This window comes from Vidua macroura, chromosome 11 (assembly GCF_024509145.1).
Source record: "Vidua macroura isolate BioBank_ID:100142 chromosome 11, ASM2450914v1, whole genome shotgun sequence".
In the NCBI taxonomy this organism is placed as follows: Eukaryota; Metazoa; Chordata; class Aves; order Passeriformes; family Viduidae; genus Vidua; species Vidua macroura.
In genome coordinates, this window is record NC_071581.1 from 10,456,069 (window position 1) to 10,479,791 (window position 23,723).

The 23,723-nt window shown below is 39.8% G+C and overlaps 1 protein-coding gene across 3 annotated transcripts; it reads left to right on the plus strand.

Annotated features, from left to right (window-relative positions):
• The first annotated feature begins 1,744 nt into the window (after positions 1 to 1,744).
• On the plus strand, positions 1,745 to 23,581 carry HEATR3 (HEAT repeat containing 3). 3 transcript variants are annotated; one of them, XM_053987158.1, is made up of 15 exons: positions 1,745 to 1,841; positions 2,351 to 2,438; positions 3,358 to 3,470; positions 5,240 to 5,349; positions 6,081 to 6,221; positions 6,939 to 7,222; positions 7,487 to 7,577; positions 10,614 to 10,771; positions 11,762 to 11,844; positions 12,108 to 12,244; positions 14,796 to 14,884; positions 15,645 to 15,788; positions 15,891 to 16,067; positions 16,932 to 17,071; positions 22,392 to 23,581. In XM_053987158.1, the coding sequence occupies exons 1-14, from the start codon at positions 1,795 to 1,797 to the stop codon at positions 17,049 to 17,051; spliced, it is 1,782 nt and encodes a 593-aa protein (XP_053843133.1). In that variant the 5' UTR covers positions 1,745 to 1,794; the 3' UTR covers positions 17,052 to 17,071; positions 22,392 to 23,581. The 3 variants fall into 3 exon arrangements, with proteins under 3 accessions (XP_053843133.1, XP_053843134.1, XP_053843135.1); XM_053987159.1 differs by having other exon boundaries at positions 23,378 to 23,581; XM_053987160.1 differs by lacking the exon at positions 22,392 to 23,581 and adding an exon at positions 18,930 to 19,088.
• Positions 23,582 to 23,723: the final 142 nt, after the last annotated feature.

A 23,723-nucleotide genomic window follows, 5' to 3' on the forward strand; every position in this document is an offset into this window, starting at 1 on the left:
TATTGATAATTTTCTTGTTTGAGCGCAGTAGGTGCGGTGTCCTCACTCGGTGCGAGGTACGGAGGGTGCCGGGCTTGGGGCGGCGGGGGTCGAGCGCGGATGTCCGGCTGCGGCAGGGCGGGGTGTGCGGAGCGGGGCGGGCGCGGCGCCTGCGCGGGGCCGCACACGTGGGCGCGCCGGCGCCGAGCGCAGCCATGGGCAAGAGCCGGGCGCGGCGGTTCCGCAGGGCGCCCCGAGCCCCCGCCGGCCCCGCGCAGCAGCGCGACGGCGAGCGCGGCCCCGAGGAGGAGGCGGCGGCGGAGCTGCTGGAGAAGGTGCGGGCGGGGCCGGGCGGCGGGCGCGGCCGAGCTCGGCGGGGGAGCCCCGCTCCGGACCGGGGGAGCGGCGGGGGCTGCGGGGCCGGGCATGGGGGGGGGCGAGGCCTCGGATTCCCCCGCGGCGGTGCCGGGCGAGGGCTCGGGAAGGAGCCGAGCGGCCGCGCGGGGCCGCCCCTCTCTTCCCTCCGCTCCGCTCCGCTCCCCTCCCGGCCGTCGCTCCCGCGGCGTCACGGCCGCGCGGGGCGGCCCCGGCTCTGCCCGCGCTCCCGTGCGCGCTGCGGCGGCGGGGCGGGGCCGCTCCGTGCCCCTCGGCCCCGCGGGGGATGCCGAGCGCTTCTTGCGGGGCTTGCGTGCGGGCTCCCCGGCCGGGGACTTCTGCAGGTGGATAGAGCCAAGTGTTCAAGAGCCACATGTAAGGAATAAGGGAGAGAAAATGCTGAGAAAGACTGGGTTTGGCCATTTGTAGGCCATGGTCCTGGCTTAAGTACTGCAGGTGAAAACTGATGTAAATCTCCTTCTCCAGGTGTGACTTTAGAATCAGAAGCAAAAATCCGTTTTCCTTTAAGTAATTAAATCCCATTTGCTCACTTCACCCAACCTAATTCATTGAACAGATACTGATTGATTATTCTTCTGTACTAGCCTGTTTAGGAAAGAGATGGGAAGTTAGAGTAAATAATGGCACATGTGAGCATGAGCTGAGACACCTTTTTCAATGGAGGCAGGATCTGGTGTTACCACTCTTCTGTTCTGCTCTTCAGCAGATGTTTATCTGCTAGGTTTTCAACAAACTCCGTGGCCTTCCAGGATATGCACTTCTACTGTGTTACTGTTTTTGCAATTTGTAGTTCTTGCATCTCACCTAAAACTGTTACAGCATGTGTGAACATTGTCTTGGGGAATGTAGGGAACACTTGTTTCTTGCTGTTACGCAGATGCTTTTAATTTAAAGGCTATTTTTTTTTGTTTTGTTTTTATGTTTTTTCAGCTTTTCTTTATGGTGGCATGTTTTATGTCTGTTATGCTTCAATGATGCTATTTTCCCTCTCACTTCAGTACTTTTTTTAATACACGGTAATTGAGGTCTCGCCAGTGCCAGCTAGTGTCAAATCTGTGTCTGGACTATGGCTATCTTGTCAAATACCTAGAATAGCATTTATCTAGTCATAGAGTTAAAGCACGTAGCCCGGGCAAGGATTTATAAGCTTTCATGGAAGTTAAAAGTTCCTGCTTCCATTCAGGAGCAGTAAAACGGGAGCCACAGTGCTGGCCTTGATCAATCTTTTCACTCAGCAGAACCCTGCAGCTCCCTTTTCCTTCACTGTGACGTGCCCTGTCCGTGTCTCCGCAGCTGCAGCATCCAAGTGCTGAAGTGAGGGAGTATGCCTGTGCCAGTATTTCCAAGCTGCTGCAGCAGAAGCACGTCATCCCAGCCTTCGTGCAGCGGGACGTGGTGCGCTGTTTGGGGCCCTTGCTGATGGATCCCAGTTTAGCTGTGAGGGAGACAGCTGCAGGTGCTCTCCGGTAAGCACTTGGCACTGCTCAGGTGGAATCAGGGCATCCTGGCACAGGGGGAAACTGTGGGGTTGTGCTGGTGACAGCTGTCAACTGCAGTGCCAGCCTCTCTTGCTTTAATTCTGGCCTGAGGAACTATGCCTACATCAGCTGAAGTCTGAAGAGAGGGGCTTTTCTTGCTCTGTGAGACTTTTAATGTCAGGAGCAGGCTTTGCACTAGAAATGTATGGCTTTGTGAGGAAATAGAACTTGAGTGCAGTTTGGATGGCATTTTTGTGTTGTGATGTTTTAGTACAGATAAACTTTCTAATTACGTTTAATGAATAAATAGAAATAGTTTTTTTAAACTCCAAAGTTATTCTCTTGTGTTAGTGAGGTAGAAGACTAAAGCTACTGTTTAAGCAAATTGAGTTTAAAACAAAAAGTACCATAACCTTTAGAGAAGAATATCAAAGGTTTTTGAGTTGTTCTTGGAATCTTGTATCTCATCCAAAACATTAATTTTTTGTTTTCCCCAGAAATCTGAGTGCTTGTGGAGGATTTGATGTCTGTGATGACATGGTGACAAACGATGTCATGACACCCCTGGTTGTACTTTTGAAAGAGGTGTGCTTATTTTTATTTTGATTTTAAACCTGATCTAGGCATTGAATTGTAACATGTACAAAAACAGTTCTATTTTTGTAGCTGTTATTACAGTAAGGCACTTGAAAGTTCTTTTAAAATAATGTTTTGATAGGTTTAGTGATACAAAAGTTATTCTAAAGATGTCTAACCACTACCTTCTGGCTCACCGGCCACCATGGTGAGGTTTGCTGCCTAGGATGATTTTTGAGTGAAAGGTCTGGAGATTTTGGGTCTGTAATGTCAGTTAAGACAAGTTTATTCTGTCAGTGAGAATCAAGGTCCTTCACTTATGTTGCAGCATTATTCTAGTGATTTTTTGGTGAGCAATTTTGTCTCAAAGGGTATTTGGATGTAAAGCTGGGTAGTTACTGTAGAATAGCCTGTACTGAATTTGTATTCTTTATTTGGTCCAGGTGTTGCACTGCAGTTTGGATATTGCATTGATTTCTCTTACCTGCTGTCTTTGTATGAGCAATCTTGAGCAATATCATCATTTTCTGTATATTTCTTCCCCATTTTAAAATATGAGTAATAGCATTACTATAGAGTGCAGTAGGGTATTAGCTGAGTTAATCTTAGTGGTTAGAAACAACTGTTGCCAACTGCATACAGACTATTAGCAAGAAACAGCACTTCAGATTCTAAAATTCCCAGCTATTTTTTTTAATTAAAAAGTGATTCCAAAGGCTAACTGCAAAGCAAGTACTGTAAGAGTTTTTCTACAAGAGAAAAGCTATCAATGGTTCAAGTTCTCATAACGAAAGCAAACTAGTCAGGTGTTCTGGTAATAAACACTGCATGAGAGGATCTCTCCACTCAGTGCTGATGATACTTTAAAGTTTTGCTTCTCTTTGTGGCTTGATTGTTTCCCAACCCTGGTTCTTATGTTTGGTTGTAGTGCAGCACTGGACTGGATGCTAACCAGCTCTCTCCAAAGAAATGCAAAGGGATGAACAAAAATTATATTGAAGACATAGCCAATGAGGCTATTAATTTGCTGTGGAATATATGGTAAGTACTGTGTAAACACTGCCATTTTAGCTAAATTAAATAGTTCCTGAAAAGGAGTGTGGTAAGTGAGGCAAAAAAGAAATTATTGTCCTGGCATGTGAAGATGCATTCATTTGCTGATTCTGATTGTGTTGCTCCTACATGTACCTTGCTTTAATAATGATGAGCCCTCATCTCTTCTGAAATAAAAGTTTATCTTCTAGCATAGATTACTTTTTTTAAGTGAAGTATTCTAAAAGTGCATGAAGTTGGTAACTAGTTTTAGAAGAGTAACAAATTCTTTTTTCTACTGGTTCTTCATCCTGAGTTCTGATCCTGTTTTCTGAACATGTTCTGTCATAGTCTGTTGTTTGGGTTGTGGCTTCTTGCATGTATTTCCTGTGGATCCATATCACAATACAAGAAACAGAGAAAATGAAATTCTGATCAGTGGGTCAGTGCTCTAGGAATATGAGGAGTTTTTATACTACTTCCTTCCTCTGCAGGTCATCCCAAAAATTAATATTAACTGTTTGGGGCAACTATCCCTTAGTTACTGAGACACTGATAAAAATTTACTTAATATATGAGAAAATAATGTAAATTGTTCTATTAGTAGTTTACATTGGAAACACCTGTTGAAGGAAGAGTAATGGCAACACTATTAATACAGAAATTACTGTAAACATTGAAGTGATACAAATCTGTTCCAAAAGTTCTCCTTAGACTTTGTGTTGTTTCTCTTAATTTTTTCTCCCATTATACACTTTGCATACAGGATTTTGTTTAGTGCTGTACAGTGCCTCAGTGGAACTGCCTCTGTGCCTGTCTGTGTGATATGGCTGCTGGCTTGAGGCCTTATTTCTAAGCTGGGATATTTATTTTTTAGGGATAGGAATCTAGAACAGTAGATAAACTCCGTGTTCAGCATCTTGCACAGAATACATGACCCTTTGTAACTGACTCAGCAATGTTGTGTGTTTGTATCTTTTTTTTACTTTTTAGTCAGAGCTTGAGAACAGGAAGTATGGTCAATAAGTGTGATGTAAATCACTTCTTATTTTGAACTTTGTGGTAATGAATGTGAACTGCTTATTTCCTTGCTAAGTTTGATACTGATAAAATTAGGGCTGACATTGATGCTGAGATAATATTTTGAAAATAATATTTTCAAAATTAAAATTTTGATGACCCTTGTAGCTAGTTAGCTCCTGTGCTTTTTTTAGTTTGAATTAGTCTTGTATCAATATATCAATTTGAAAGAGAGAGTACCTGTGAGAACTTGAAGATACACAAATCCCACTGTTAGATAATCAAAGTAAATGCATTTCTGAATGGTAAGAGCATTCATTTTGTGGAGTGAGTACTGCTGTGAGAGGCAGCAGCCTGCTCTGCTGGCAGTGGGTTTGTGGGTGAAGTCTCCTGTGGCTGCAGGAAGCCCTGGGCTGGCTTGCAGCCCACAGCTCTGAGCTGCCTTCCACACTCCTGCAGGAGCCTGTAGTTAGGCTCCCTGATAAAGTCTGAACACTGTGTGAGGAAGCAGCTGGCACAAGCCAGCTTTCCTCAAAAGTGTCCAGGATTTTACAGCTTCTCTTTCACCATTTACATGCTGAAATATTTCCATGACTTGATTGTAACCTCAATAATGAAGGATAGCTCTTTGACTAATGCATAATTCTTAGGTGTCGTTTAAAAATGTGAGTAATAACAAGTACGGGGTGCTTAAGATGTTGCTACAGTAACTTTTTTTTTCCTGGAAAAATGTTTGACTGATCTTTTCCATACATTAGTGAATGCAACAATACTGCCCTATGCATATTCAATAAAGAAGGATGTCTGGAGGCTGTGTTACATTACATGAAGAAATTTGCCACAAATGTGGATCTGGCTATTTCAGTAGGTAAGTGGTAAAAAGAGAAGAGAATGGTTTAAAGTTACTTTTTTTTTTTAAATTGTATGAATGTAACACTGATATTGCATAATGAACCCGCTTTAGCATTGCATAACTTGGCACTGAATGTAAGATTTTAAATTCATTTTTGACCAGCACGTAATAAAGAAGCTGACATCTCTTGTGCTTCTTTTCAGTCCAAAAGAGAATGGCTTATTTGTGGTTACATGGGATGAAAAATTTTGTGGGAAGAGGGCTTTAGATGGAGGCTGTGTTTTTCGTTTTGTTTTCATGTTTTGATAATGGAGGGTTTAATTTGTTGAGCAGAGGAGATAGTCCTTCTAAAAAAACCCCAAACAATTCCAATCACTTTCAATCTGGTTTTATCAGTATAATTATTATTATAGTTTTCATAATTGTCATACAAGTATGTGTGCTTCCAGCATTTTTTTACGCTGTCCATTGTCAGTTATAATGGATAAATTACAACCAGTTCCATGGCTGATGTAGTTTTGCCCTCACCTATTTTATGTATGGGTTTGCCACAGAATGTCTTTTAATCCAAAACGCAGCTTGTGAAGGACAGTGTCAGAACATTACAACATAATGCTGCATGAATTTTTTTTTCCTGTGTCAGCATTTCATTCCTCCAGCTTTCAGGAAGATAATGCTTTCTCATTAGCAGAGCAAAAGCTACTACTGGGTTTGTTAATTATGTTTGCTCTTGTTGTTTGCTGCAGCAAACTGCTTGCAGGCAGTGACAGAAGATAATCCAGATCTTCTTTCTTCATTTAATGCTTCTGCACAACAAATACTGGAAACAGTGATGCTGAGTCCAGAGAGCAGCATGAAGCACCTCCTTCTGAGAACACTGATAGCAGGTACAGTGCTCAAAGGGTTCATTGCTTGGAGATGGGGAGCATGGCAGGTAAAGGAGGCTGGGAAGGACAGAAGGCTTAAGCTTCTCTGCTGTGGTCTAGATCTGATTGTCAAGGCCTATACAGATGGTTTGTGAGGTTATATCTGCCTTTCAGAACTCCAAGCAGATATTTGCAACTAGTTTTAAAACTGATTCTGAATTCAGCCCCTGCTCAGTGTGGTAGCCCACTTTAACTGCTCACATAGTTTTTAACAGTTAAATGAGTGAAAAATAAGTGGTACAGGAATTGTTTTGATCTTACTGGCTGTAAGTTTTTTTTTACCTCAAGATTTCTCTACCTTGAATTCTTGTGGCCTCAAATGTTGATTTTTGATACTGGAGTGTAATAAATTAATTTTGAGGCTCCTTAGAAAATGATTCTTGTGTGAGGATTTGTTATCTCAGGTACAGAGTGACACCAAGGTCACATAAATATTCTGTAAGTATTTACATGCTGAAATTTACTTGCGCTTAAGATGTGGGCATAAAAATTATTACAGATGAGTATATGGAATGTTATGCAAAAAAAATAAAATCTGTAGAGAAAAGACTTTAATATTTATAGTGAATATAAGCACTGAGTATTTTAAGTAGTGGAGGCTGTGTCCTTACAAAATGGCTATTACAGAGCTGGGAATTGAGCATTTTAATTTATATAATTTGGTTACCTCATATTTAGGCACTATCTGGAATATAAAGGATACCATTCCACCAGGCAGCCTGGGAAGCACGGTTAATGCAATCCTGAAGATATTTTCAGAATCGTTGGCAATTGACGCTGGTGAAACAATTATTCGTATGAATGAAGCTGAAAAAAACAGATTAAAACTTGTTGTGGAAGCAGAAACGGAGGAAACCATGAGTGATACTACAGAAAACTGTGTTTTGTGTGAAGATGATAACATGGAAGAAATACCAAAAGGAAAACTCAGAAGAGAAAATGACATTTCAGATTTACTTCCAGTAAGTCTGGCTGACTGGCTTTTGGACAATTTTAGGGCAAATGGCATTCCTTCAGAATAGAATTTACTCTGGAATGTCCAGCAAAAAGATGGTAGATAACACTGATTGGGTTTGTGTTTTGTGGGTTTTTTTTTCAAGTTTGGGTGTAGACTGCGAAGAGGAAATGGCTGGGACTGTATCTTTAACTGACAGCTTGGATACTTTAAATGGCACTTAAATGTTGTTTTCCAAAATCAGATTTGATTCATGTTTTTAATTTTTTAGTCTGATAAGTGGGAACTGAAAGAAGTGACAGCTTTACTGATGGCTCAGCAGACTGCTCTGGAAATCATTGTTAATATGTGCTGCAGCGAAGGTTTGTAGGAGTCTCGTTCATTGCTAGTGTTGTGATTTGTTTTGTTTCTGAATAGGTCACCTTTAGTTTGCTGTTTGGTCATCTGGGTTTCTAAGGGCAAACACCCATGGGCATATTGTTCCTGATATCCTCATCTGGTGGCAAAGTAATCTGCCATTTCTATTACTAATTTAAATGTTTTTTTCTTCTTTTAAGTGACTTCTGTTGCTTAATTTCTTTTTTTTTTTTTTTTTGCATGATACTGTATGTGCCAACATTTAAGAGCAAACAAAAAAGCACTCATGCCAGAGAGATATTTCCTAAAGTGTTGCAGCAAAATCTTTGTTCAGTTAGAGCGAAATCTAACTGTTCTTCTGATGCAAGATGTGTATGAATTGATTGCAGAATGGGGGCATCAATTTTGTTAAAGCAGATAAATCTCATACCTTTGATTTAGTTTTGATACTACAAGTGTTGTAAAATTAGGAGTAGGGACAGCTTTTGCATGCAGCTCTGGCAAGCATGTAGATCTTGGCTTCCAGAGTTCTGCCTTTATGAACCTTGAGGAGGAGGAGAAAGAGAGGCTGTTACTTGGAGGAGAGTAGGATATAGATATTCTCTATCTTTTATGAATTCTGAAACTCTTTTTTGATAGCTTTTCTTCTAATTATCAGGAAAACAAATGAGAGATTATCAAATTCTATTTCATAAAGCCAACAAACAAACAAAACTAATCCCCTAAACCCTCCAAAACCTGAAAACTTTGACTGCTATTGTAGTTTTAGCCTGATGCAGGAGTAATTGTGTAGAAAGTAACTGAGTATAATGTTCAGGTTCTTATAAAATCCACAATAATACCCAGTTACTCCCAATGGTAACTTTTTCTTTCTCTTACAGCACAAGGAAATTCTGCACCTAGTGTATGAAGCTCATTTCATAACTGCATTTCTCATCTAATGAGCTATAATTTATAAGCTTTCCCCTTTAATTGGAAAATCTCTTGTGGATAAGCTGCATATTCTGCCATTCACTCAGTGTAAAGTAAGATTGATTGTGTTGTATTTTGCTATGGTAGTTTGCCCATTCATGGGCAGACAGTCTCTAGAAATTAGGAGGAATCCAGAGGCAACTGATAATTTAATTTTCTAATTATTTGAGGACTAAAATAGCTTTAGCCATTCTGCTGAGTTCATAAAAACACTCAGTTTGCAACAGAGCTGGGAGAAATAACCAGGCTGGCGAAAGATGTGTTGTACTGAGCACTGGCCAGTGTTTGGAAGGAGCAGAGTGCTTCCTTTTGATGGGCACCTGGGCAAGAAGCCAAGAGACTCCAGCACTGCTGACCAGTCTGTAGTTCTTGGGTCACCATTGCTAGGTAAGATGGGATTGCTGCTGGAAATGCCTCTGTTTCCCAGAACTTTAGAAGAAACCTGATCATAGCTATGGCCCAGTGTTCTAGATCCCAGTTCCTGCTCTGCCCTGGTCACTCACTGTCAACTTATGACAGCTGCTGTCTTTGTTATTGCTGAATTGCATTGTCAACCTGTATCATTATCAATTAGTTTTCAAGGAATGATTTTTGCTTTCTTTGTTTTCTAAGATGCAAAAGGAATTTTTTAGAAGAGGCAGGAGACTGAAAAGGGGCTGTCTTGCTTTGTTTTCATGTTTCTTGCTGCCATGGTTTGGTAAAGCATGAAAGACAACCATTTTCTCATGCAAAAGTTATTAACACCAGCAAGTTATGGCTGTAGAATTAATTAGATATTATCATAAGATGCCTGTGTGGTCAAGTTGCCACACCTTGATAAGTTACTTTACATCAGATAAACCACAACCATCACCTTCAAATAAATTCTTAAACTTGCACAGTACAAGTGAAATGCATTAATTTGGATCTTTTTTTCTGTATTTTTAGTGAATTTACCTTTCGCCACAGAAGTGCATGGCTGTTCCTGTAGTTACTACAGGACTTGCATCTCATGAGAATCTGTGTTGTCAAACAAAAGTACTTGGGGGTGAATATGATAGGTGGTTTTGGTTTTTTTTGGGTGGTTTTTTTTTTTTTTTTTTTTTGGGTGTTTTTTTTTTTGTCACAATAATTAAATATCCTGACCTATGTACACAAAGCTTTCATCTGTTGGAAAGGAGGATCAGTCCAACCTGTAGACTTAGGACTTGGGTAAACACTAGTTAAAATGTAACCAGATTTAAAGAAACTTCAGCTAAATGAGTGTGAACTCTGTGGATGTAGATAGACGAGTTCAAATACAAATGAGGGTGATTTTAGATTGTGCTTGTCAGCCAAAGTCCCCCTTCAGCTGTGGACAGATTATTCACACAGTAGCCTGTTGGTCATAGAACTTCGACTCCTCTCACCAGATCTGCCCTTAAAGATCTGCTAGTAGAAAAAGTCATGTAAGTATGACCCAGTTCAAGTTTCAGATTATAAACCTAGTTTAATTTATGTGATATGTGTTGTTTGAAATTACTATCAGAGATTATTTGGCTTCCTTTGCTGTCATCATTTTGTTTCAACTGACCTTGCTGTGGAGACAGTAACATCTTCATCCAGCCCAGTTACTGCCCAGGCAGAGGACATCTGTCTGTGGCTTCAGTATTGCCAGAGGAAACAATTGCCTTAAGCTGATTGCAATTAGTAAACAAGTTAAGTTAAACTGGTGTATTTGCATGCTTGAATCAACCTCAGAAAATGAAGTGGTACAATCCAAGTTAAAATCGTAGTAAATCTTTAAGAAATGTTTCTTCCATATCTTTTTTTGATATTTTTAAACAACACATTGTTAATATCAGAGATTGACATGCCCACGTATGATGAACCTCTCTCATAAGAATATTTGTGCCTCCGTGAGTATAAAATATTTTTAATAAAATATTTAGAACTGTGGCTTAATGGCACTTGGTTTGTGAGGAGTTTATTAGAGCCCAAGACCTTAAAGATTCCTAAACAAGAAGTTTGGAGGAGCCAGTTTCAGTTGGGAAGTAGGATACCTGTTGCATGAGGGCTGTTACATTTACAAGTCTGTCTTGTGTTCTCAGATCCCTCCGATGATGAGTGGGAAGAACTCTCCAGCAGTGATGAGAGTGACTTGTTCATGGAAAACTCATACAACGAGGGGAGTGGGCTGCTGCTGTCACCCCTGTGCCTCTCTGATGAAGTTAACTCAGCATTTCTGAACAACCTCATTCCAAAGAAGGTATTGTCTTCTGTATTATTTCCAACACATGTTACAGTCTTTCTCTTGTTCCTGCTTGGTATCCCAAGTTAGGCAAACAAATTATTCCAATCCACCTGGAGGAAGGGAGTATTTTTTTAAATGAGTTTGGCTTCACTTTTTTGGCCTAGAGGTGGTGCATCATTGCATGACCTAAATAATTTCCTCATGTAAGTGAGAGTAGAAGGGTCATGTGTATCAGAAATCTGGTAGGTCTTTCTAAATTTTTCCCCCCAACCAAAATACAAAGATTGTTATTCCTTGATTTGGACAAGAAAAAGATTACCCGCAGGAAGAAAGGAAACTTGTCTGAATCGTGACAGTCAGATTTCTGTATTAGCTAAATGAGGTGGAAGTAACATGAATGAATGGCAACAGTCAGCACTGAAAAAGTGCAAGTTCCTCTCCCTTTGTTTTATACAAAGTGTCTGAAATACAGTATTTGGCACTGACAGGAAATGAAATGTTTTTGTTTCAGAGTTGTTTTGCTCATTTTTATTTGGGGTTGCAAAGGTGAAGTTTGTTATTTAAATCAGTTACTGGGTTAGCTCAGCAGCATTGTAGAATTCTGAGCTAAGACATCAAGGTGTGAGGTGAAAACTTTGAAGGCTTTTTGAGTTTCATGGCAAGGCCTTCCAGACTTGCAGCTATCTGAAATTCCTGTAGCAGAATCTATAAGAAGAAAAAATAGCAGAGACCTAGAAAATCACTTGTTAGAAAATCAACTGTTAGTACAGTTGAATACTTAAAATTCTCTATGCTAAACCCAATGTATAATTGCACCATTTAAGTGATAGAGGAAAATTCTGGCATTCTTAGCAGGCAAGATATTTGCTATCTGGAAAACTTTGAAATATGTAGTTTGAAGTATCTGTTTGACATTAAGCTAAAATTTCAGTCTTCCCTCTGAATGCGCTAAGAAAAAAAAAAAAAAAGGCTTTATTGCTAAACCTTTCTTTCTCCCCTCCTCAGATTCTTGAAAAAACTGCTTTTCCGAACAGTGTTGCTCTAGACATCTGTACGCACAATCCGTCTTGGAAACCATTAATTAAAAAGTAGGCATTTCATTGTCTCTCTTGTCTTTTACTATTTTTCATGTATGTTCAGTTGTTTTAGAACTCTTAGAAGGATTGTCCATCTTTGGGCTGCTCTTAAGATCTGGAAACTGGCAGATCTGATACATGATTTTGAAAGAAGAGTTACAAATGTTTTTGTGAACTGCATACTGGATCACAGCCTAATTATATCCAAGATTCTTCTTTATATTCAACAGGTGTTTTCAAAAATACCTGCTCAGTGTGTTTTTTGTTTGTTTCAGACTGAATGCAGTGCAGTGTCGAGCTTTAACGTGTCTTCAGAGCATTTTGTTGGTGTCAGATGTGGATTGTCTTGGGGGAGCTTCAGCACTTCAGTCCCTTGCACAGCATCTCTCACAGCTGATCTTTTCTAAAACAGGTAAAGGGGACTTGCTGACCCCCTTTGCTGATCACCTAGATATCCTTCAAGATGAGGATACTGAATGTTGGCAATGTACTGACATGACAGTGTATCCTGTTAAGATGTGTTTATCCAAACTGCACCTTGAGCAAGTCTGCTCATAGTGCAAGAATCTGCTTCACGTTTGGGTCTACACAGAAACTCTGACTGGATGAACACTGCCTTGTTGGGAGACCAGAACTGTTTGCTTAAATGTATTTGTGGTAACAAGTTTTTCAGCAAGTAGACAAGCATGAAGAAGATGGGACATTTTCTTTTTAAATGCCCTAACTAGCCTAAGGAGATGTGAAAACAAAAAATGATGTGAAAACTGTCTAGCACAGTCTTTCAAATAATTTTTTCCTAGTAATCTTACCAAATTACGGCAGAAGCAATTGGTGCAAAAATCTCAAGAATGTCCATGTTTATTACAGTAGGAAAGAGAGCAGCCACCTTGTCCCCAGGTTGTGCTTTGTGCTTATGACAGTGTAGCATTATTGGAGTTATATTTGTAGTAAGAAAGTGTGCAAAGTTGTTACAACTAAGTCTTAAAGCTGTTCAGCTTCCTGTTCTGGTTGTGGTTCAATTTCAACAGAGAAGGTAATAAATTTAACTATTCTAAAATTATTACTTTAGAAATATATATATATATATATATATATATAATATCTGTATTTAGACAGTGAAGTGAGCTGCCCAGGGAGACTGTGGAGTCACCATCCATGGAGATGTTTAAGGAGAGACTGGACACGGCACTCAGTGCTAGGGTCTGGTTGGCACAGCAGTGGTCAGTCAGATTGGACTGATCTCAGAGGTCTTTTCCAGCCTCACAGATTCTGTGATACATCCTGAGAAACACTAGAATGTCTTCACTGTAGTTCCTTCAGGATGCATTATTTCATAGACATACTGTAAAGGTCTCCCCATACACCTGCTAGGAAAATGTTATTGGATCATCTCTACAGCAGGTAGCATTTCCAGCTGCTTTCTGTGATCCTATACATGAGAGCAGCATCATTTCCATAATCCTGTTGGATTGTTTATGCTATGACCTCTCTGTTACTGACATGGGAGAAGCTGAACCAAGATTGAAAAAAACAATGGTTTAAGAAAACCCTACCTGTTTCCAAACTGAGGATGTGGGTCCCTGACAGGCTGTTTCCTTCAGATATTCTGATAATCTTTGTTTTAAGGTCGGTGGTGATGGGTTTTCAAAAAAATGAGAGAGATTCTTAGAGCCTGGAAAAGATGCCAATTCTCCAAACTGTCAGAAAACATTTTCACTAAGACAGTTCTGTTGAAGCCTGGCATATGTGTGGCTTTGTCATTTCTCATTTCTTAGAAGCTCAAGAAGCTTAGTTTCCTTCCCTTCCTTCAAGTGTCTCCATTTGTAGCCATAGATGTAGCTTATGTAGTGCTCTACTGTGGTGTATAAAATGATACTGCATTCGTGCTTGAAAATGCATCTGCCTGCAAAACACACTTTTTTCTCAGTGTCTTTAAAGACATGTGATTAGTCTATAGGAACATTATTACTGAGTGCAATGTGTGGAATACTAAAATGCAGAAATGAAAATATCTATGAAAATATATCCAAGGAAGTTCACATAAAATATGTGCCATGCTTGAAGAGAGGACTTCCAGTATTTTGGGTCTACATGTTATGCTTTGTAATAGAAAGCTCTCAGATGAAGCTGGAGAAGTTGCTATCTGAAGACAGCTAAGGATGCTGAAATTAATTAATTGGCACAGGCTCATTTTTTCATGTTTAAATGCTGTGTAATGAAAACTGCTAGATAGAGCTGATAAAATACCAACATGTGGTTAGAAAGAATTCTGTGGTTTACAGAGTTAAAGAGAGGCAAAGAGATCTGATTGTTTACATGAGAAGGGAGGAGATGTACATAAATCAAGAAGTTCTGCATCTGGAGTGGTCCAGCAAATAAACCATTAGAGGAAAATGAAAAGCCTCAAGAAATGCAGAACACAGATTGAAGGCTGCTACTGATGAGTTTGTAGTTAAACAAGAATAATGCAGTGTTTGAGTCATACATTCCTGGAATGTTATTAAACCACCGGAAAACATGCTCTTTATATGAATTGGAAAGAGTCCAGTGTTCTGCGTGTCTGAAAAGCTTGCTTAAGAAGGCAGAAGAAAGGAGGTGAAGTATGCAGTCAGCTTCTGCAGTTTTCTCAGTTCCTGTGTTATGGCCTCCATGTGATGCCAGTTTTCAGCTGCTGTTCTGGTGACAGTGGCTGGCACTGTCCATTAGATCACACAAGTGTCTCAACCAGGGATGTGCCTGAAAAAGAGGCCATCTGTGTTCTAACCTCCAGATGCAGTCAATGCTGAATTCAAACAAATCACTATGGTTACAACCTACAGAGACCAGTCTCTGAAAATCTAGCTTTTCCTCTTGTAGTACCTGGAGGAACAAATAAGGAATTAAGGAATTTGTATTTCTTTGCTTCCTATGCCCCTCCCTATGCCCCTGTTTAACTTCTGGCTCTGGGTTCTGTTCTTTGACAGAACTCCCTACAGACACAGAATTCCTGGAAGCTATAACCAGTGCTTTGAGGGCTCTCCTGCAAACAATGGCATCAAAGAACATCTCCCAGGTAAAAGCTTTCAAACTCAAATGCTCTGGTAGGTTCAAATTCCTGTGAGATTGGGCTGGAAAGTTCTTGAAACAAAGCAATAGAAATTTAGTTCAAAATTTTAGTAGTTGTGAATGCTGAAACAGATTAATAGCATTAACTGTGTTTTTCATGGACCTTATGGGAATATTTTTTTATATATCTCCTCCTCAACATGTAAACAGAAGAAAGTTATTTCAAAACCAGAATAGCAATAAGCCACAGGTATCTTTAGAAGATAGTTGTAATGACAAATATTTAGAAAATTAACACCTATAAATGTGGCTTGTTTATTTCCGGATGTCACCTAGCTGGTGGTCCTTGAATCTTGGTTGGATATGAGTTAGTGAGTTGAATACAGGAATGAAGCATAATGATTTGTTATACAAGACACAATACTAGATAGTGTGCTAGTTCTTTCTGGCCTTAAGCTGAAAACTGAGCTTTTATACTGTAAGTTGTAATGAGTTGGAAGCAGGTATTGAGCTATTGATGTGAAAATCTCAGAACTTCAACTTCATGTCAGTCTTGGATATGTTCTGGAAGAAACAAGTTGAAAGGGAATTGAAATTTCTTGGTAATTGCATTTTCATAATTCTTAAGTTTTCATAATCTAGGACTCTGTGAAGAATTTGCCTGTGTTCTGTAAAAGTACACTGTCTAAATGTCATATTTCAAAATTTTCATGAAAATGTAACTGCACGTGTCTTCCTTCTTTCCCTCCTTTCCCCTTGCTGACCAGTGTATGACTCCTGAGCAGCTCCTGGCTTTATGTGAGGCTGGTATTCAAAGCAGCAATGCCAGTGTTAGAGTGAACGTGGTGAGCATCCTTGGAATTTCTGGCAGTGTCCTGGCAAAAGGACAAGATACAGCTGAAACACTGAAGGTGAAAAAGCCAACTTTGCATTGCAAGCTTAAATGAATTTTGATGTTTCTTTCAATTTTCTTCAGCATTGCTAGAAAAATCAATTTTTCTTTCTTATTACAGATGATTGGAAAATTTCTTCTTGAGGTTGCTATGAAGGAGTCTTCTCTTGTGGTAGCAGGGGAAGCCTTGGATGCACTTTTTGATGTATTTGCAGATGGTGAAGAAGCAGAAAGGGCAGCGTTACAGATCAAGTTGCTTCCAACACTGAAGGAATTTCAGCCAGTGTTCAGAATGCGGGTAGGCATCGAGGGCAGCCAGCTCAGGGTCTCAGCACACAATGTGGGTTAAAGGTTGAGTTTTGGGCTCCTAGAAGAGATAATTAATTTATAAGATGACAGAAAAAAAGTGTTTCATTTTCTGATAATGCACTTTAGAGGAAAGCAAATACCTTAAAATTCATGGATGTGTCAAGGTAACAGTGCAGCACCTGCATTGCAACATCTGCATTACACCATCAGTATTACTGATGTCCAAATCACTGTATTGTTCTGAAACAGTTGTACAAAAAAATCCTGCAGATGTCTCTGGAGGTGGGAGAGAAGTCCTTTCTGAAGTTACATTGACATCTTTGGTTTTTAACTTGCAGTAGCAGTTGGATGTTTTTGTTCCATTCTTGGTTAATTAAAGCAGTTCATGTATCCTGTATTTTCAAGAATAACAAGGCTGGCATTCTAAACTGTAATTTTAGGTACATCCTGGACTTAAACAGAGAATGACCTTCCACATGTTGTTTCTTTGGTCAGATGCAGCCTGAGGAGTGACTTCCATAGTCTAAAAGCTGAGCACTGTACACACAAAGTACATACCTGATGGTGCTTTAGTTGTTAGGTTAAATGTGCAAGGTTTTCCATATAAAAAGCCACAGAAAAGAAGTGTATGTCTCAGATTTTTGGATGAAATAATGTGCCATTAGTCTAGTTTTAGGCAGTAGTGCATTATAGTAAATTGACTTGCAGAAATAATTGCTAAGCTTCACATGTGCACAAGGGAACACCTTGGAGTTCTCACAGAACACCTGTATACAGAATTACAGTAAATTTGAGGTGATCTGATAGGAGAAGCTTCTCCAATAGTAAACCATGTGTTCTTTTGGTTTTACAGATGCGAAAAGAAGGCAAAGGACAATATAGTACAGATCAACTGTGTGTTCTTGACAATGTGAAAATGAATTTGAGAAGATTCATTGCATATCAGGAGACACTAGGGAAAACCCCAACTTGAAACACCGAGGAACTTTTAAGGTTTTCCTTATTGAGTAATGTTTTCAAAAAATATAACTGTTTTGAACTTCCAAACTTTACTGAGCAGAGCAGTTTTGCTTTGATGTTAATGCTACATTTTATAACATTCAGTATTTTTATACTTTTGGGTTGATGCAATATGAAGGACATATCAGCATAAAAAACCCCATAGCATACCCTGAGATTGTTGGAGTGGTAAGAAGGTGCTCTTCAGGTCCTGAGCTCTGTACATAGCACCACGGTCATTGCCTGGATATCTTCATGTACCCTGGCAGGAAACCACACTTGTGTGAGAAAGTAATTACGAAAATATTCTTGGTTATGTGACAGATTGAAAAAAATAAAAGCTCAAGGTCTGTTTCAGGGAATGGAGCACTGGGAGAATGTTCATATTTGCTATTTGCTCTTACCTGTTCCTAGAATTGCACAGGCACTTATGGCAGACTTCCCAAAAGAACTATGTGACAAATGTGTAGATTCCAGTTGGCACTTGGATTTGTTATTTCATGAGGAGAAAGTTTTCAGATTCATTTATGATAAATTCAATATGATAGCTTTTTGCTGTGAAAATCAGTGTAAGCAGGTCCTACACTTAGACACAGCGCCTTGTCTTTATTTTGATTGGTATTTCTGAAAATTAAGTCTCCTGTTTTACAGTCTTCCTTGTAATTCTACATCAGCACGAGTTTGAATTCAGGGAAGTAGTAAACCTAACAAAGTATTTTTTATACTGAGGTATTACGTGAAGTAAATTTATATTTGCTTAAAATACCTTTTGCAAATATTTGTGGTGGAGATTTTTAAGCTGTAAAATACAGAAAATATTTTTTAAAACTACCATTGATTCATGCAAATTGTATTATATATTCCATATATCAAAAGCTTTGGTTTTGTTTCTGTGAATGAGGTCCTCTCATACACATTTTTCAAGAAAAAACCCCACAACTAAACACAAAAACATTTTGTTTTGCTGGTTTTTGAAATGGGAGCATTTTTTCCCTCTCTCTCAATGTTCTGCCTTAGCTCAGGCATCCAGTTTTTGGCAAAATTTTTCCCGTGTTAAAAGCATGGAACTTAAAAAGACCAAATTTGCTTGGTTTGTTAGATTTCAGTCTCTAAGATTGGAAAGTAGACTTGAGAACTGACTGGTAACTTGCAAATTACTGACTTTCTGAAATCCTGACAAAGGATTTCATCGGTTGCCAGGGGAAGGAAAGATGAGTTTAAGCAGCTGTACTGCCTGGAAGTGCTGTTACTGCTGTTACTGCTGTTACTTTACAGGAGTCAGATGAAATGTGTGATGTGATGCCTGCCACTCAAAGGAGTGAGAGGGTGGGATAGGGAGGGCTCAAGGGCCATTGAGGCCAGACTAGAGAAAACCAGAAGTCAGGAGCATGGGGCAGTTGAGAGGTTATTCAGGGATTTGGCAAGGCAGGCAGTGAAGAGGTTTGAAGTGTAACAGCTGAGGAAAGGTGGATTATGGCATAATACCCTACAGTGTGTGGATTTTAATCCTGGTGTTAGTTACACTTGCTGTACACTGAGGATAGTGTACTGTTAGCCTCATGAAAGGTATTAGTATCTGTTGGGAGCACTTAAAGGACTTCCACGTGGAAAGTTCTCCTCTCATTTTCTGGGTGCTACATTGAATTGCAGATGTTCTAGATTGGAAGGGGTCTCTGGAGGTCTCTTAGTCTAAGTCCTCTGATCAAAGCAGGGCTGAGTTGGGAGACAGGCTGTGCTAGGCCTTGAACATCTCCCAGAATGGAGATTCTACAACTCTGGACAGCCTTTTCCAGGGCTTGACTGCTCTCACTGGAAACATGTTTTTTTTCCCTTTTCCCCTTGTGCCTTGTAGGACTTTCCCCTGCTGCAAAATGTGCCTCTTGTCCTTTGACTGCACACGACCAAGAAGAGCCTGGCTCCATCTCCTAACCCCCACTTGGCAGCTGAAAACATCAATTGTATTTCCCTCTTCTCCAAGCCAAATAAACCCAGCTCTCTCAGCTGTTCCTTATATGCCCTCTCACCCTCTAGCCATCTTAGTGGCCTTCTGCTTGACCTGCTCTACTGTGTCTTGTACTGAGGGCCCAAAACTGGACACACTGCTCCAGATGTGATCTCTTAGATGCTGAATAGAGGCAAGTAATTGGTTTTCTTGTCCTGCTGGCCATGCTCCTGCCAGCACAGCCTGTTATTTATTAGCTGTTGTCACTGCAAGGGTGCCCTGCTGCCTTCAACTTACTGTCCACCAGGACCCTTTGGTTGTTCTTTCCAAAGCTGTCCTTTGGTCATTCAGTCAAGAGCACTGTCCCAAATGTAGGATTTTGCATTTTACAAGTGTAGCAGCCAGAATCTGTTTCCTGGGGACCATTAGAAAACCAAAGTATGTTATTTTTTGTTTTGGGTTTTTCTTCTAGGTTGATAATGACAAGAAACATTTAATCTACAAATACAAATCTGGAAGTTGCAGATAAATATACAGAAGATAGGACATCCACTAGAAAAATGGTTTTCTTAATTTAATCAATTAGACCCTATTTTTTTTTTCCTTCAACTGAAAAAACAGACTGACATTAAGAACTTAAACTATTCTGGCAATAGGAAGGCACAGATTTTTTTTTTTTTTTTTTTGCTATGCACTGATCAGCTGAATGTCTTGAAAAAATATTTTTACAATGAGATTGGTGCATAGTACAAACCATATCACTTAAAGAGGAATATTAATACATCTATGGAAGACAAAGCAAGTTATGAGTAATTTAAAGAAGCATCAAATCAGGGACTAAAACCAGATGAGATGCACAGGCATAAAAGAGCTAAGCTACAAGATTGATGCTACAAAAGTTGTTCTGACACAACTAAGGAAAATCAAGTCAGCAGCAGAAGTGATGATAATGTGCAAATGAAATGTTTTGGGAGCTCTCTGAACACTGGTTTATTTAATAGGTGTAGGGTAAGCTTCAGACAAAGACAAGATCCTTTACAGCCTACAGAGGGGAAGACTGATCTTGATGGCAGAAATTGGACTGATGTAGACAGTGTGTAGCATAAGTAAATAGATACTAAATATATGTAAGTGATCTTTGTCAATTCATCTAATCACACAGATAAGACTGGTATCAAAATAGGTATCTGAATTGGGTTGCTTATTCTGGTCCTTAAGGCATCATCTGTCTGCTTCAGTTAGCCACAGTCCTTGGAAAGTATGGATTGCTGCTTTACTTGTGTCCCTGCCTGATGCTGAGCACAACAGACTGGCTCTGAGCTGAGCTGTAATACCAAAATAGGTGCTGAGTTTACCTTGCTGTGGTACCAGGTAGAGTCTGAAGGAGGCTGTGGATCTCCTGCCCTGTCCAGAAGCAGCAGGACCACTGACATTTTCTGCTTCCTGCAAAATGTTGAATTCCCAGCTGTGGAAATAAGGAATTACCACTTGTGTGGTTTTGTTCTTGCTCTCTATGAAAAGAAACAAGTGGCAGGATTTAAATGTGTATTTGTAGTTTATTGGCTACCCTGGACCGAGTCCCTCCCGCAGGGTAACCCTCAGTTGGCTGTCAATGGGTGCCTGGATAGCGTAATTAAAATCCCCACCAGGAAGATGGAAGGACTCTTGAGCTGCTGGAATCCGAGCGGGTTTATTGAGGACTGATCGAAGGAGTAGGGAGGCAGAAATAGGAGCAGGGAGACAACCACACTCAGGGGAGGCAGACTCCGAAAAGCCCCGGAGCAGCAGGGGCCAGAGTCTATAACTGGGGGGGGAAGGAGTAACTAGGGTACAAATGACCCAATGGGAAGAGGGTGTAAGGGATGGGGTAACACGAACTGGGCCAATGAGGGAACAGGGCAGGAGTGGTTTAGAGAGGGAACCTTTAGAAGCAACGAGAACAAGGAACTTTCCAGAACTTGGGGAGATGACAACCATAAACTGACAGGTGATGGGCATGTGCTCATTTGCACTGGGGGGCAGAGGACTCTGGGGAAATGCCTTATGCTAAATGACTGTAGTTTCCCATGGCATTCCCACACTGTCCTCCCCATGGGCACATCCCACAGTTGTTTATGCATCATGCCTTGACATTCAGAAGCAGAAGATGGCTGTATACCACTGTTAAGTCAATAGTTTAACTTTTTGGGGGTTATGGTGTGTGTTGAAGGTAATTTTTTGCACAGTATGGGCTATTTTTTTTTTTTTTTTTTTTTTTGAAGATTGTCTTCCTAAAGGAACAGGAGTAACTTCAACAGGTAGTACTTGGCTTGGTTTGATGTTTGCATTTTGAGAGACAAATATGAAAAAAAAAAATGAGAGCACAGTAAAATTACAAAATGAGAACTGCATGGGAGAGCTAATAAAATTAGTTTGTAGTTTGAGTATTATAAATTAAATTAATACCTTGTGGAATATTAACATAAAACAACCAACCAAAAATGCCCATAAACTCAAGTTCTGTTTCCTCAGTGAGGGATTTTCAATAAAAACATTCCTGAGGATTGGATGGAATAGTCTAGCCTTACATTTACTGTTGCAAATTCCAATTCAGGCAATGGTAGTGGTAATTGAAAATAATGTAATTGTTCCTTTCTGGCACAAGTGACTTGAGCAAACTGTCTATATATTGTTTGTTCTGGACAAGCTGTTAAGATATATAACTTTAGGATAATTGGCAAAATCTGAGGTCTCTGATAGACAGCAGATTAAGGAACTTGAAGTTTTTCCACCACGGCTGACACATCATGGTGAGCCTTTCTGTTTGAAGAAGCTTTTATTTGAGTGGTGGCAGTTTTTTCGGTCTAATTTTCAGATAATTTAAAACTTAATTTTTGTACCTTCTGAGGAAAAAAATTGAAAGCATTTAAGTAAATTCACTTAAATTTAATTTTGTTTCTGTATAATTATTGTCAGTTTCTTCTCTCTGTCAGAGGCATTTTGTCAAACATACAGACATAATTCAGTGACCACATAAAGCCTAGTTTGAGGCTTGCACACATGAGGATATAGGAACATTTTCTTTTGAATCTGGGTGTCAGGAGCTCCTGGCATTACTGTTACATGATGGGTTTTAATCAAACTATTTGGGAACTGAAGTAAGGTCCCACAGTAATAATCTGTATGCTGTTGGCTGTGTGTTCTCAGCACAGTGAGGGTCCTGATGCAGCCCTGGCGTTGCAAGGTGCTCATCTAAATCCCTGCACCATGCTGAAAGATGCGTTGGGCTTTCAGTAAAGCTTCTTCTGGTTTTGTGTTCCTGCTATGATAAAAATCCCATTTAGAATTGTTTTCTTTCTCCTCTGACATGTGAATTTTTTTTCAACTTTTAAGGAATATTGCATTAGCCTGTTCCCTCCTCTCTGCCCCTTCAAATGGAGAGTGAAAAGCACTTCCAGAACTTCATGGAAGAATGGCTGATTCAGCTAGTGAATGCATGATGTTTCCAGATAACCTTTCCTGGGAAGTTCCATTTTTAGTAAATAAAAGAGTTAAAATTCAAAGCAGTGATCAAAAAAAAACCAACCCAATTTGACCATATTAAAGTGTGGGTTTTGTTTTTTATGCCCTTCATGGCATACTTGCTAATCTAAAGCGTTTGTGTTATTACACCACCTGTATTGCGTCTTGGCTATATTTGCTTGGGACTAGGGTTGCTACTGAGGAATCCTGTAAACTAATAAACCTCAGACCTATAACAAAACTTGTTGACATTTATCTGCTATGGGTGTAAACTAAATCATGGGTTTTTGCAGAATTAGCTTTATTTAAAAAGAAAAGGAAACAAAACAATTATTTTTCCTGTTGCTGTTACCTTCTTAAGGGTAATGTAAAATCTTTTATTTGACTTACACTTTTCTTTGTTGCATTTTTTAAAAAGTTTGTTAATTGAAACTTATTTGAATTTTTTATGTGCAGGGAATATCGTTTAGACTCTTCTTGTTACCTTTTCCCGCTACGCTTGTAATTCTCAGAATAACTGAAGAATGTGGGGTTTGGAAGATAGGGTTATTCATAGTGGTTATTTTCCAATTCCAAGACGTGTTCAAATCCCACCAGTTTCCATTTGGCTCTCACTAGTAGTTTTAGGTGCAGGTCCTAATTTTCAAAGCAATTAAGTTTGTCAACACTACCCCCAACTTTAAGCCTCTTGCTGTGGTTCATTTAATCTTGGGCAATGCAGATCAGACACGCTGTGACATAACAGAGTGCTGAGGACAGTATGTTCTGCTCTGGGATGGTGGGGAGAAGCCAGAACTTCAGTCTTTGATTGTCACCAGGAAATGGTGCTAAGTCTTTGCAAACTGTTCCCTTCACAGAACGCTTGAAGTTGGAATGTGACTTTTTAATTCTAAACCCTCCACCTCCAGCTTCCTAAAGAGAAATCATCTCCCATGCAATTCTGCAAGTGAGGGAAGCACCAGGCCCTTCGTGCAAAACACTGGAAACTTTGTAGCTGATATTAAAGATGTTTTAAGGCTGTAGTATGAAAACACTAAAAATAAAACCGAATCTGACAAGAACTGGTACTACTCACTGTTGCTGTTTGGGGTATTGTGTACGTGAGTGTATTTTTCCATCTACAAAAAAGGTTGGACCTAGGCTGCCTTTGACCCTCTTCTGGTGCGGAGTGAAAGGCAAGAAGACGCTGAACTAACCCTACGC